The 16,349-nt window shown below is 38.6% G+C and overlaps 1 protein-coding gene across 5 annotated transcripts in view; it reads right to left on the bottom strand.

Annotated features, from left to right (window-relative positions):
- ELMOD1 (ELMO domain containing 1) overlaps positions 1-16,349 on the bottom strand; it is a 79,914-nt gene that overhangs the window by 4,134 nt on the left and 59,431 nt on the right. For all 5 annotated transcript variants that reach the window (XM_066371593.1, XM_066371592.1, XM_066371595.1 and 2 more), the window contains one exon: positions 15,180-15,313. In XM_066371593.1, coding sequence (XP_066227690.1) covers positions 15,180-15,313 — 134 coding nt within the window. The remainder of the gene's footprint in view (positions 1-15,179; positions 15,314-16,349) is intronic.

Raw genomic sequence — 16,349 nt, 5'->3', positions numbered from 1 at the left:
ATCCACATGCCTCAGTCATGAGACACAGTCATGAGAACGTGATGCATCTGAGCAGCCCTAGATCAGAGGTATCAGCAACCCCAGGAGACGTCCATCTACCTCTGCCCCAGCCCACACTGGGATTTACCCCAGCACCATCCAGCTGGGACTCCTCTGGTGGCAACTCTGACATTAGCCTGTTCCATGGATGAAGAATCTGATTTTTATTTTTCCCTCAATGGATAATAGGAATTTATTTTCAGGAAAAAAGTTCAAATGAGAATGGAGTTACTTGAAGCCTACAAGTTCTATCTAGGTAAATTATCTCTCTCTCTGGGTCCTAAACAGAGACCTCTAGATGAAACTTTGTTTTTCTTTTTTTTTTTAAATTTTTTATTGAATTTATTGAGGTGACATTGGTTAATAAAATAAATGTTTCAGATGTATAATTCTATAATATATCATCTGTATATTGTATTGTGTGTTCATCACCCCAAGTCAAGTCCTCTTCCATCACCATTTATCCCCCACATGCCCTCTTCTACCTCCCCCCAACCCTTCCCCTCTGGTAATCACCACACTGTTGTCTGTGTCTATGAAGTTTTTTTCTTAATCCCTTCACATTTTTCACCCGACCACAAACCCTCTTCCTTCCTGAGAGCTGTCTGTTCTCTAAGAGTCTGTTTCTATTTTGTTAGTTAATTTTGTTCATTAGATCCCACATATGAGTGAAATCATATTTCACTTAACATAATACTCTCCAGATTCATTCATGCTGTCGCAAAAGGTAAGATCTCCTTTTTAATGGACAGGTAGTATTCCAAGAACCTGATTCTTAAAAGGTTCTTCCTTTCACCTAGCCAAACTATGTTGCCCTGTATTTTGGGGAACAAAGTCAATACTTCTCCAATTCAAGTACGTGAAGTGCCCTTTCTGCTCTGAGCTTATCTCCTTTCCAGGTAAAGCATCCAATTTCTCCTCACCATGGCTTGCACACCATGACTTGGAGTCCGCTTATCAAGCTGGGTTTGCAGTGCACACCAACAAAAACTTATTTTCTCTAATCTCAGTACCTTAGTTTACCAAAACAGTTCAATCATTTGGCCATCTCAGGAACTGTGCAAACTCCTCTAGTATGCCAAAAATGGTGTAGGGGTCCCTGTTAAAAATGCTGACCCTCCCAGACTCAAACAGACATCACAGTTCAGTTAGATGAATCTCATTCATGTCACCAAAGTGTGAGAACCATTGGTCTAGAAAAAACACCCTCTTTTTAAGGTCCTTTGGCTTCTTTATAAATATTATAATTTTTATGGTTCTAAATGAAATCTATGATCATTTATAATTTCTTCTTTCCTTTTATATAAAATACAGTTTTCCTGACTTGGCCTCTGAGCTCAAATAAAAACACCTGATATATATATTTTTTTAATATAGAGCCAGGTTTCCAACATAAATTAAAATCATCCATGGTGAAAAAAAGGTATTTCATTATATCTCATGAGTTCTCAATTCCTATTGACAATAATAAACAAGCACTGTGAAAAGTTCTCTTTAATGAAGGATTCATGTTTCCACACTACACATAAAAATGTTCACTCTTCTATAATGTGCAGGTAAATTGGCAACAGTCTAAAGGTGATGTAGTATAGCACAGAGTTTTATAAGAATACAGATCCATTTGGTTTCCCCATTTTTCTACTTTCATGCAAAAATGTACATAGAGAAAAATGTTTTGAAAAGTTGAAAAGTGAGGATTCCAAGATGGCAATGGAATAGGCGGATGTTCCAACTGCCACCTCCCAGGACCAAATTGAATTACAACTTAATTCAAGAACAATCATCTTGAAAAACCAACTTCAGACTAAACAAAGAGGAGTCTATAATCAAGGATCACAGAAAGAAGCCACACTAAGACTGTTAGGAAGGGTGGAGACACAGAAAGGACTGCCCAGCTCCCAGGAGGACTCTCACTGTGGGGAGGTTTTCCCTGAAAGGTGTGGGCCCTCAGCCCCAAGCTCGAGCCCCAGTCTAGAACCTCAAAGCCTAGAAAAGGTGCCCAGACAGCATTTGGCAGTGAAAAGAGCCAGAGTTTCTGTCTGTGAGAAAGAGACAGAGCTCTCGGAGATGCAGGCTCCATCTCAAAGGGCCAGTACAGAAAACCTCATTCACAGCTACTTACCAGGGGCTTTAGCAGGGGAGAACTGAGAAGACTAGTTACATGAAGAGAATCTGATGTTGGAGGCCTAGGAAGAGACACTGTGGGGATAGCCACTAGAACCCCTGTGCCGAGTCATTCTCCAATACTGCAGTCACCATCTTTCTTAGGTGGAAGTCACCTCTGAGCGGCATCAGCCTGGGGAAAAACAACTGCTCTGCCCTTGGGAGTCTCTCCTGCTCCAGTCAAGGAGAAGGGTCATTCTGAGAGGCCAGGAAGCAGGGGGAGCATCAGTGACTCAGTTTTCTGGTGTTGAGGCTGGAGCTTTCCACCACACGCTTCTGAGTCTAAGACTAGTAATTCTGCCTCTTGGAAGACTCAGTAGAAACTGTCCAGACTGTGGGAGACCACACCTCTGGGTCTCAGAGGCCACATCCTATAGATGTATGTGAAAAAAGTCTAGACAGACTGACACTTGGAACCAAGGGGCAGAGCCACATCCACTGCTAACTCAAGAAGATTTAGAACTAACACAACAGGTGGTGGGTGGCAGACAGCACCAACCCTAGACTCAGATAGCTATACAAGCAGTATGACCAAAGAAGGAGTCTAGCAGGCACCAGAAACTGTGGAAAATAAATACATCCAACAGGGCAGACATTGTACAACATGTAATACGCATGATCAAGGTTGACCTTAGAGCCAGCCAGCCTAAGGGATAACTGTACCCATGAAAAGACCGACTGCATTCAATACTCACATACAACAGGAGGGAAAATATTACCCTCAAGAAGCATTTCTAGAACAAGGAAAACAGGTGGTACTGAGCTTCTACACCTGTGGAGCTCAGTACCACCGAGCCTATCTTCCTCATAAAGACACCACAAATATTTCAAAATCTGACAGTGCTACCTAATACACAGAGAAAATGGGCAAAGAAATGTGACCCAAATGAATTAACAAAAGACATCCCCAGAGAAAGAACTAAATGAAATGGAAGTAACCAAACTACCAGTCACAGAGTTTAAAATAATGACTTATAGAATGCTCAAGGATCTTAGAGCAACAATGGATGGTCATAATGAGCATCTAAATAAAGAGATAGAAAGCATCAAAAAGAACATAGAAATCATGAACCAGTCAGAAATGACAAATACAATATCAGAAATGAAGGCAGCACTAGAAGAAATCAACAGCAGGCTGGATGAAGTAGAGGATCAAATCAGCGATTTAGAAGACAAGGTAAACAAGCATAAAAGTAGAGTATCAAAACAAAAAGAAGTGCAAAAAGACTGAGGAAACTCTAAGAGACCTCTCTGACAACATGAAGAGAAACAACATCCATATCATAGGGTGTCCTGAAGGAGAAGAGAATGAACAAGGGATAGAGAATCTGTTTGAAAAACCATAGCTAAAAATTTCACTAAACCAATGAAGGAAAAAGTCACACAAGTACAAGAAGCACAGAGAGTCCCATTAAAGAGGAACCCAAGGAGGCCTACACAAAGGCACATCATAATTAAAATGCCAAAGAGACAAAGAAAGAATACTAAAAGCTGCAAGAGAAAAGCCATTAATTACCTACAGAGGAGCCCCATAAAGATGACATTGACTTCTCAACAGATACACTTGAGGCCAGAAGGGATTGGCAAGAAATATTTAAAGTGATTTAAACAAGAACCTATAACCAAGACTACTTTATTCAGTAAGGCTATCATTAAAAACTGAAGGAGAAATAAAAAACTTCCCAGACAAAAAAAACCCAAAAAACAAAACTCAAGGAATTCATTACAACCAAACCAATACTGCAAGAAATGTTATGGGTCCTGCTCCAAAAACCACAAAGGAAAAATAAAATTGAGAGAAAGAGGATTGTGGATCTAAAGAATAAATGACAACAAATAAGTACATGTTGCCTGACCAGGCAGTGGTGTAGTGGATAGAGCATTGGAATGGGATGCAGAGGACCCAGATTTGAGACCCCAAGGTTGCCAGCTTTAGCGTGGGCTCATCTGGTTTGAACAAAGCTCACCAGCTTGGACCCAAGGTCGCTGGCTTGAGCAAGGGGTTACTCAGGCTGCTGAAGGCCCATGGTCAAGGCAAATATGAGAAAGCAATCAAAGAACAACTAAGGTATCACAACAAAAAACTGATGATTTATGCTTCTCATTTCTCTCTGTTCCTGTCTGTCTGTCCCTATCTATCTCTCTCTCTGACTCTCTCTCTGTTTCTACAAAAAAAAAGTACATGTCAATAATAACCTTAAATGTAAATGAATTAAATGCTCCAATAAAAAGATATAGAGTAGCTGCATGGATAAGAAAACAAGACCCGTCTACAAGACCTGTCTACAAGATGCTGTCTACAAGAGACCCACCTCAGAACAAAAGATACACATAGACTGAAAGTGGAGGGATGGAGAAAAGTATTTCATGCAAATGAAAATGGAAAAACAAGCTAGGGTAGCAACACTTATATTGGACAAAATAGACTTTAAAACATAGGCTATAGTAAAGGATAAAGAAGGTCACTACATAATGATAAAAGGAGCAATCCAACAGGAGGATATAACCATTGTAAATATTTATGCACCTAATATAGGAGCACTTAAATATATAAAGCAGATTTTGATGGACATAAAGGGTGAGATCAACAGCAATACAATAATAGTAGGGGATTTTAATACCCCACTAACATCAATGAATAGATTCCCCAAACAGAAAATTAACAAAGAAACAGCTGTCTTAAATGACACTCTAGATCAACTGGATTTAATAAATATCTTCAGAACCTTTCACCCCAAAGCAGCAGAATATACATTCTTTTCAAGTGCTCATTGTACATTCTCTAGGATAGACCACATGTTAGGACACAAAACAAGTCTCAATAAATTTAAGAAGAATGAAATCATATCAAGCATCTTCTCTGATCACAATGGCATGAAACTAGAAATCAACTACAATAGAAAAAGTGAAAAACATTCAAATGCTTGGAGGCTAAATATCATGTTATTAAATAACAAATGGGTTAACAATGAGATCAAGGAAGAAATAAAAAATTTTCCTGAAACAATTAAAAATGAACAGACAACTCAAAATCTATGGGACACAGCAACAGCAGTCCTATCAGGGAAGTTCATAGTATTACAGGCATACCTTAAGAAGCAAGAAAAAGCTCAAATAAACAGCTTAACCCTACACCTAAAGGAACTAGAAAAAGACAACAAATAAAGCCCAGAGGAAGTAAAAGGAAGCAAATAATAAAGACCAGAGTGAAAATAAATGGCATAGAGGCTAAAACAAAACAAAACAAAAGATCAATGAAACCAAGAGCTGGTTCTTTGAAATGGTAAACAAGATTGATGAACCTTTAATCAGACTCATCAAGAAAAATGATAAAGGACTCAAATAAATAAAATTAGAAATGAAAGTAGAGATGTAACAACTGACACCACAGAAATACAAAGGATTGTAAGAAAATACTATGATGGCCCTGGCCGGTTGGCTCAGCGGTAGAATGTCGGCCTGGCGTGCGGGGACCTGGGTTTGATTCCCGGCCAGGGCACATAGGAGAAGCGCCCATTTGCTTCTCCACCCCCCCTTCCTCTCTGTCTCTCTCTTACCCTCCTGCAGCCAAGGCTCCATTGGAGCAAAGATGGCCCGGGCACTGGGGATGGCTCCTTGGCCTCTGCCCCAGGCGCTAGAGTGGCTCTGGTCCCGGCAGAGTGACGCCCTGGAGGGGCAGAGCATCGACCCCTGGTGGGCAGAGAGTCGCCCCTGGTGGGCGTGCCGGGTGGTTCCCGGTCGGGCGCATGCGGGAGTCTGTCTGACTGTCTCTCTCCATTTCCAGCTTCAGAAAAAATACAAAAAAAAAAAAAAAAAAAAAAAGAAAATACTATGACAATATATATGCTAAAAAATTGGAACACCTAGATGAAATGGATAAATTCCTAGAAACATACAATCTTCCAAAATTCAATAGGGAAAAATTAGAAAACCTAAACAGAAATATTATAGCAAATGAAATTGAAACAGTTATCAAAAAACTCCCAGCAAACAAAAGTCTTGGACTGGATGGCTTCACAGGCGAATTTTACCAAACATTCAAGGAAGAATTAACACTTCTCTTTTTCAAGCTCTTTCAAAAAATTCAAGAGAAGTGAAGACTTCAAGGCTCCTTTTGTGAGGCAAGCATTATCTTTATTTCAAAACCATGTAAATACACTACAAAGAAAGAAAACTGTAGGCCTATATTCCTGATTAACATGGATGCTATAATTCTCAACAAAATATTAGCAAACCAGATCCAGCAATACATCAAAAAGTTCATCCATCATGATCAAGTGGGATTCATTCCAGGGAGGCAAGGCTGGTACAACATTCACAAATCAATAGATGTGACTCATTACATAAAAAAAAGGAAGGATAAAAATCACATGATAATATCAATAGATGCAAAAAAAGTATTTGATAAAATCTAGCACCTATTTGTGATCAAAACTCTGAGCAAAGTGGGAATACAGGGAACATACCTCAACGTAATAAAGGCCATCTATGACAAACCCACGGCCAACATCATATTCAATGGGCCAAAATTAAAAGCAATCCCCTTAAAATCAGGAACAAGGCAGGGGTACCACCTTTGACCACTTATTCAACATAGTTCTGAAAGTTCTAGTCACAGCAAACAGACAAGAAGAAGAAATAAAAGACATCCAAATTGGAAAAGAAGAAGTTAAACTGTCATTATTTGCTGATGACATGATACTATACATAGAAAACCCTAAAGTCACAGTCAAAAACTACTAGACCTGATAAATGAATTCAGCAAGGTGGCAGGATATAAAATTAATATTCAAAATTAGTGGCATTTTTATACACCAACAATAACCTGTCTGAAAGAGAAATTAAGGAAAAAATCCCCTTCACTATTACAACAATAAAAATAAAGTATCTAAGAGTAAATTTAACTGAGGAATCAAAAAAAATTATATGGAATCAAAAAAGAACACAAATAGCCTCAGCAATCTTGAAAATGAAGAATAAAGTTGGAGGTATCACAATTCCTGATATCAAGTTATACTACAAAGCCATTTTACTCAAAACAGCTTGGTACTGGCATAAGAACAGACACACAAATCAATAGAACACAACAGAGAAACCAGAAATAAACCCAGGCCTTTATGGTCAATTGATATTTGACAAAGGAGGTAAGAGCATACAATGGAGTAAAGATTGTCTCTTTAACAAATGGTGTTGGGGAAATTGGACAGGTATATGCAAAAAAATGAAACTAGACCACCAACTTACACAATTCGCAAAAATAAACTCAAAATGGATGAAAGACTTAAATGTAAGACATGAAATCATGAACATCTTGGAAGAAAACATAGGCAGTAAATTCTTCTATATCTCTTGTAACAATATTTTTGCTGATTTATCTCCATGGGCAAGTGAAATAAAGGACAAAATAGACAAATAGGACTATATCAAACTAAAAAGGTTTTGCATAGCAAAAGAGGCCATTAAGAAAATTAAAAGAAAAACCATACAACGGGAGAACATATTTGCCAATACATCTGATAAAGGGTTACTAACCAAAATTTATAAAGAACTTCTAAAACTCAACACCAGGAAGGTAAACAATTCATTTAAAAAATGGGCAAAAGAACTCTATAGACACTTCTCCAAAGAGCAGAGACAGATGGCCAAGAGGTATATGAAAAAATGTTCAACATAACTAATCATCAGAGAAATGCAAATTAAAAAACCGAGATACTACTTCACACCTGCCAGAATGGCACTCATTAAAAAATCAACACACAATAAGTGCTGGTGAGGGTGTGGAGAAAAGGGAACCCTCCTGCACTGCTGGTAAGAATGCAGACTGTGCAGCCACTGTGGAAAACAGTATGGCATTTCCTCAGAAAATTAAAAATGGAGCTGCCTTCTGACCCAGCTGTCCCACTTTTAGAAATATATCCTAACAATACCAAATTACTGATTCAAAAGAAGATATGCACCCCCATGTTTACTGCAGCATTATTTACAATAGCCAAGATCTGTAAACAGCCGAAGTGTCCATCAGTGAATGAGTGGATTAAAAAGCAGTGGTACATATACACAATGGAATACTATGTGGCCATGAAACAGAAGGAAATCTTACCTTTTGTGATGACATGAATGAACCTAGAGATTATTATGCTAAGTGAAATAAGCCAGGCAGAGAAAGAAAAAATATGATCATATGATTTCATTTATATGTGGAATCTAGTGAACAAAGTGAATTGAGGAATGGAATAGAGGCAGAGGTAGGGTCACAGGGAGCAGAGAGACAGCAGTCAGAGGGAAGGGGGATGAGGAAATGGGATCAGAGAAGGTAAAAGGATTAGTGAAATTATATATACATAACACAGAGATATAGATAACAGGACAGAAAATCCCAGAGGGCAGGGGAGAGGGAGTTTTAGGGGAAGAGGGAAAAGGGGGTGTAATTGGGGACATAGGGGTAGAGGATAAAGGTGTTATATTGAGTGGGACACTCGAATCCATGTTAACAGAATAAATTAAAATTAATACAAATTTAAAATAAGTTGAAAAGACAGGTTAGGATAAGCATAGAGGAAAGGGTAGTTAATCATCTGATACCATCCTTAGGCTCCTTCCTCTTAAAGTTGCAAAAGTCAAGGTATAAAGCTTATACATTGAATTCCTGGGATTCTCTCTCTATTAAAACAATAATTAGAGACCGTATAACATGATCTTAATCAAAATGCAGAAATAGTGGCGTGGCTTCCAGGGTACATATTATAATCATAAGTCTTCACACATTTATATAACATTACAGCGTGTTCTTTAATCTGTTTGGTCAGTTGGTCATTGGCCCATCTTCCAACTAGCAAATAAGTAGATACAAGAACAAAGTAGAATTCCTACACCCCCCCCCCCCCAATTTTCATTCTTTTAGAGAGAGGAACCCAGGTAGATAATTTCAGATGATTATTGATTAGATAAGGAAACTAAAATAGTGTGGAAAGCAGAGAAAGGAAATGGGCCAAGCTATTGTTTGTAGTTTCTTATTTAATTCTTCCAACAGTTTTTCAGGGTAGGTAATGCTGTTATATTGTCATTTTGTAGATGAGGATGCCAGGTTTAGAAAAAATACTTGAATGGGGTACAATTACACAGAGTATACAGCTGGAGTCTGGAAGCCAGGACCTAAAATCAGTTGCCTTTCCACTTCTGTGCCAGCTGCCTTTTCTAGTGTTCTCTTTTCCTCTGGTTCTTGTTTCCACCAATAGTTCCTTTTTTGAAGGTCAGAGGAAAGATAATTCTTTCTTGTCCTCTGGCCATTTTACTTTCTGTTTGCTCATTACAACTAAATTTACTTCATTTCAATGGACCTATTTGCTCAGTGGAGCTTTAGATTGAATGCAATTTTTGTAGAATACCACGTTGGTAGTGCAGTGTTCACTGAGTAATATTGTAAAGGCAGACTGATAGAGCTATTATCTTCTTACATTCCTTCACCTAGATGAAACACCTCTTTTGAATACTGATTTGGCCTTCCAGTCTAAGCCTGTAGCGTGTTTGTTGGTGCTTGAATATGTCTTGGTTTTGCTTCACCGCAGTCAGTGAATAGATAGTAGAGACAGATGCCAGGACGCAGGTAAATTGCGAGATTTTTACAGGGGAAACAGGCAGAACTGATCGTGTCGGATGGAGGAACAATGAATTCAGAGCACTGCTTTCTTCCTCTAGAAAGGCCTGAGTACCTCTGCTTAGATGCCAATTGATAGGGAGATTGCTGCTCTTTCTATAACCTGGTGAAAGCCTTGGGAAAAGTAACCCTATTGCATGCTTACTCAACTGGGCTAAGGTTTCTTGGAAGCATATGAATTCAGGCCAAGGCTAAATTTGTGCCGAGAAACTAGACTCCCTTTCTCCCACAAAGGACATCATCCAATATTTTAGCCTCCCGTTCATCTGTCCATTCACCCGTCCATCCATCCATCCATCCATCCATCCATCCATCCATCCATCCATCCAACAAATTTCAGTAAGTACCTACTCTGTAGTAGGTTCTATGCTGAGGTTTCAGCAGTGAACAAAACAAACATTCCTGTCCTTAAATGTCAATTGCTCTGATTCTAACTTTGATTCTCTCCTGTAAGAGTTCCCCCACTGTGTGGCTGATTTTTTCCTCAATGCGGATGAGTCTCAAATCTGCCCTTGTAATTCTTCAGAGCTCCAGAGCTTTTCACTAGAGTGCCCACTATGCCACTCCATGTGGACTTCCCAAAATGAACTCACCCATGGTGTGCCTAAAACCAAACTCATTCTATTTTCTCTCAAAGCTGCTTCCCTAAAGAGCATGGTAAGCATAGAACAGGCTAAGTACAAGGAGTAAAAAAACTTAGCAACAGGTCTAACTTATGTACATGTTTATGCTCTTTCAAATGGTTTAAAAGCTCTTCAATATATGTGCCCCCCATTCCTGCTTGTACTATTGACACCTCCAGCCACCAACCCCAACCCCCAAACCCTGTGCTCTTTCTTGAATCTGCCATACTCTCTAGCCCTGCAGCCTTTGCTGTGCCACACCCCCTGGCTGGACCACTCAGCTGCCACTGCTTTTTTTCCTGCCACTCATCCTTTGGGACTCACGGAGTGGTATTTGCTTTGAGAAACTTTCCCTGACTCCCCGACTAAATGAGCTATGCCAGCCAATGTTTTAAAATTTTAAAAGCAATATCTTTACTTCCTCAATCATAAAATTCTTCTTACTATGTTTTAATTACTTGTTTCAATGTTTGTTTTCCTTAATCAGAGCCTGATCTGTAGTAAAACCTCAATAATATTTGTTGGATATGATCAGAATTATTACAGGAGTAAGTATAACCATCTACTTGTCAGACTAGGAACCATAATCACATAGGTAAAGGACTTCCATTTACCATTAAAATGCCATAAAGCAGTGGTCCCCAACCTATTTTGGGTCACGGACTGGTTTAATGTCAGAAAATATTTTCACGGACCGGCCTTTAGGGTGGGATGGATAAATGCACAAAATAAAATTATGCGACCGGCGTAAAAACTGTGGTATTTTTAAATATTATTGTTGAACTTACGATATTTATTGGGCTAAGTTAAAGGAGGAACGAGCATGTCCTCATTATTCAGGCTGTATTTAAATTTGTTATTCTGACAACGTTTCATGTCTGACATCAATATGTAATATGATAGGTTCAGGCTCACTACCAATTATGAACCTATGACAATAAAAATAAACATGAATCCACTGTGTACTCGTATGCAACTTTATTAGACGCATCCTCTTAACATCACACAACAACATAATATGAGTAACATCCTCTCTGCCTCCAAACACTTCCCAGTCGCTATGGTAACGTTTAAACATGATACAACACAAAAACAAATATAAAGTGCATGAAAAATACAACTCACCATTGTTATGAGTATTGTAAGTTAAGGGTTATTTATTATAATGTTTATATAGAATGAGAGATAGTAGCCTATCTCTCAACAACCATAACACTAAATTAGTGGGAGCCCTGAGCTTGTTTTTCTGCAACGAGACGGTCCCATCTAGGGGTAATGGGAGACAATGACACCCAAAGTGTGTTGCTTATGTCCAGTCTATTCCGTAATTTTGTTTTGGTTGCTGTCACTGCAGAAAATCTCGCTTCACACAAATAGGATGTCAGAAATGGCAACAGGGTTTTTAGTGCTTTTGTGGCGATCTCGGGGTATTCTGCCATGACTTTAATCCAGAACACCAGCAGAGTTGTAGTCTCAAACATATTTTTAAGGCTGCCGTCATTTGCGATCTCCAGTAGTTGATCCTCTTCTTGCATAGACACACTTGATTCACCTGGTTTGTTGACAAATGGATCGCGGATCCATTTCTTGGCAACTCGTGTGTCTTTTGTGGTGGGAAGTAGCATTCAAACTCTTTTAAAAGCAAATACAGGTGATCGTGCACCATCTGGGACAATGAAGGCTTGGGCTCAGTCTCTTCCAAAATTCCCGTGAATGTTTGAAACATGTCAAATATACCCCTGTTCACGCGTTGTTCCCACAAATCCAGTTTGGCTTTAAATGCAGCTACTTTAACTGCCAACTTGAAGACAGTTGTCATTTTAGCCTGAAGTGACCGATTGAGTTCATTGAGGTGGTTAAATATGTCGCACAAGTAAGCGAGTTTTGTGAACCATTCCTCGTCACTGAAATGTGCTGCTAGTGGTGACTTTTTTTCTGAGAGAAATCTCTGCAGCAGCTCTCGTAATTCAAACACTCTGGCCAGGGACCTCCCTCGGGATAACCATCTTATTTCTGTGTATAAGAGAAGGTGTCTGTGCTCCGCATTCATTTCCTCACAAAGCTGCTCGAACAGGCGCAAGTGAAGGGCGTGTGCTTTGATGTGGTTAATAACTTTAACAACATCATTCAATATGCTGTTAAGTTCTGGTGGTATATTTCGGCTAGCCAGCATTTCCCTGTGAATGACACAATGCGTAGACTCGCATTCAGGTGCAACGTCCTTAATCCGAGTAGTTAAACCAGACATCCTTCTGGTCATGGCAGCAGCTCCATCTGTGCATATGCTGACACAAAAAGACCATTTCAGTTTTCCTGATATATAGTCATCCATCGATTTAAATAGTTCTGCGGCTGTGGTTTTGGTCGGAAATGATAGTGCACATAACATATCCTCATGCACATCCTCTTGATAAAGATAACGCATGTAAACAAGTAGCATTGCCTTGTCAATATCTGTAGATTCGTCAACCTGGAGAGCGTACCACAGTGATTTATTAATCCTTTCCAACAATTGTGATTCAATGTCCTCTGCTATTTCCTCAAAGCACCGTGTGACGGTGGTAGCCGAAAGAGGCATCTGTGCTATCTTTTTAACCGCAGCCTCTCTTAGAAGGCTTAGAAGTTTACAAATATCTTTAGTGGCTGGAAGGATCAATTCTTCACCAATGGTGAATGGCTTCTTAGCCTTAGCAATACGATTAGCCACCAAGTATGATGCTCTCAGTTCACTCGCATTTATTGATGTAGTAGCCACCAGTTATTGTTTCTGTCCTTCTTGTTTATGCTTTTTACTTTCGAAATACTCAGAAGGCTTGTCTTTTAAAGTAGGGTGCTTGGTCTCCAAGTGCGAAGCAATTTTGAAGGCTTCATTGCCTCATTACTTAGCCAGTCACCACATATTATGCAGAGTGGCCTTGGTGCGTGAGAATCACCAGTTGCAATAAATCCATACTTCAAGTAGGACTCCTGATATTGTTTGTTAAATGAAGCCTTCTTTTTCTTCGAGGTCATAGGTTCTTCTTCTGTCTCCTCACTGGCCCTTTTCCACTTCACAAAAAAACTTTCGATGGAATTTTGTTTTTCACTCATTTTGCTAGTTTATGGGTTTAATTTTAGCAGCAACATATCACGTGACCGAGACAAGTGTCAGGAGTGAGTCTTAGATGGATGTAACAGAGGGAATCTGGTCATTTTAAAAAAATAAAACACCGTTCAGACTTAAATATAAACAAAATGGAAATAATGTAAGTTATTTATTCTTTCTCTGCCTACCGGTACCAAATGGCCCACGGACTGGTACCGGTCCGCGGCCCGGGGATTAAGGACCACTGCTCTATAGCATCTTGTTCCTGTTTCATAGTTGCAATTTCTTTTCTTATAATTTTGGGGACATTAATGATACAGATTTTTGAAGTTTTCTTCTCCATGTATAGTTTCTATTTCCTTTGAGTGACTTTATTTCTGCTGTTTCATTCTCTTTCATGCTTGAGGCTTTTCTCACTGTTTGTTGTTATCAAGCGCTGCTTCATAAATTATTTCCAAATCCAGTGGCCTAAGACAACCATTTTTATATACTCATGAATTCAGTGGGTTAGAAATTCAGGAAGGGCATTGGAGGGATGGATCCACAATGTTCAGAGTCTTGACTGGGAGGACCTGAAGGTTGGGTATGACTTAACAGCTGGTGGTGGGAACCATTTTGAGACATCTTACATGTCTGGTGGTAGATGCTGGATATCAGTTGGGACTGCATCTGGAGCTGTCAGCCAGATCACCTACAGTCAGCTGCTTCATGTGTCCTAGACTTCCTCACAACAGGAGGAACTGGAACCCTTACACAGTGGTTCATGCCTCCAAAGGTGGCTTAGTCCCAGAGAACCAGACAAAAGCCTTTTCTGACTTAGTCACATAGTGTCAATTCTGCTATACTCAATTGATCAACCAACAGTCAGTCCAGATTCAAGGGGTGAAAAGGACAAATAAATATTACTTCTTAGTGGGAAGAGTGTGAAAGAATATGAAGATATGTGTTTAACTACCACATTCAGACATCTGATAATCACTGGCTGTCCGTGAATATGTTTGACTGAAGAAAAAGCTAGCTGGACAAAAATCTGATTGGGAGCTCTGAGCACATAGGTAGGGTTTGGTGGCTGTGAGCATGACTGTAGAATGACATGGCTGGGCTACTTCATTGGGGAGATCTAGATCAGTACCACCCACTAAACCCATACCTCTTTCTAATGTTCAATGAGCACTAATTATGGGGCTAGCCAATAAAAACTTTTTATCCTCATCTCATTTTATCTACATAACAGCTCGTAAAGAAAAGACTCATTTTATAGATGCAATAACTGAGACTTAGAGAGGTTAGTAAACATTGATCTGGGAGTTGACTCAGGTTGCCTTGAGAGCCTGTACTCTTAAGTGCTATGCCAATGCCACGCTGGATCAAAGGGAGAGAGATACCCAAGATGTCTTAAATCAGACCAAGATGTCTTAAATACATTGGATAGGATGCAATGGCTGGGAAAGAGGATAAATCCTGAAAATATAAATGTAAGAAAAAAAAATCAAACCAAAAGAGGAAATTCAAAGTTCTCAAAGCAGCTAAATCACAAAGCTATCTCCCCTTCGTCCCTTGTCTAGAGTGTTCTGTAGAACACTCCACATTGTTAATTGAGCAACAGGACACTTACAGAATGTTTGTTGGAAGTGTGACAGCGTTGGAGCTTCTGGAGCGATGTTATAGAAATGAGTTTTGAGAGCTCCGCTCACCAGTAGATTATATGCCAGGTCAGTTATGTTGATTCCCACGATTGCAAAGGAGTACCTGTAAAGTGTAAACCACAAAACCAATTGTGTGTCACATATGGGAAATAAGATGTAAAAATATGATACTCTGATTTTTAAATAATTATTTGAGTAGCAGTTTTCTCTTCCCTTTCTACCTTATCAAAATTGAATTTTGTAATTTACCAGAAAATTTCAATAATGTATACCAAGATAACTGAGAGTTCATATACTTGGACTTAGTCATTTCATTTCCAAATATAGGAGAGAAAACAATACCAGTTGACAAAGCTTCATATGCAGGAATACTCATTATAGCATTATTTATAATGGCAAAGAGATGGAAACTATCCAAATATCCTAAAACAGGTGATTGGTGAAACAAATTATGGTAATCTCATGCAAAATATTCAGTTAATAAAAACTATATTCCTAAAGACTATTTAAGCAGAATGTAAATAAAGCATTATATATTGAATAAGCCAAGTGTTATTATATATACACGCAAATGTGCACACAAAACAGGCTAGAATAAAATGCTATAAAATATTAATATGGGTATATTAGAGTAATAAGATTGGGGTTTTATATTTACTTTTGTTTACCTTTTTATATTTACTAAATTATTTATAATAAATCATATATTCTAAAATGAAGGAAATAAAAATAAGTATTTTAATGCTCAGGGTATATTTTCTAGACCCTTTTCTACAATTAAATTAAACAGTTCTTAAATCCTATTTGGTAATATGTACCTAGCACATTAAAAAGAAAGAGTTCTCTGTTCAAATTATTTTGAGATGAAATGGGCATTATAAAAAACCTCCTATAGTCAATTTTTATCTAATAGCCTGATACTTGATAGAAATCCTTAAAAGAATACCACCACATACAATTATAAAAGATGATTTCTGAAAATGATTTCCATATAGTTATAACTTTCTAAACCTTGTAGTTGGTGATGGGCAAAGTAGTATTATATATATAATCATACAAATATAAATATATCCAAAACCATAAATAAGTCCTTTAAAAAATCCAATTGGACAATATATTTCTATCAGGAGAAGTTGGTT

This window comes from Saccopteryx leptura, chromosome 1 (assembly GCF_036850995.1).
Source record: "Saccopteryx leptura isolate mSacLep1 chromosome 1, mSacLep1_pri_phased_curated, whole genome shotgun sequence".
NCBI classification, from domain to species: Eukaryota; Metazoa; Chordata; class Mammalia; order Chiroptera; family Emballonuridae; genus Saccopteryx; species Saccopteryx leptura.
Note: the sequence above shows the minus strand (reverse complement) of the source record. Positions and strands in the feature narration are given on the sequence as shown.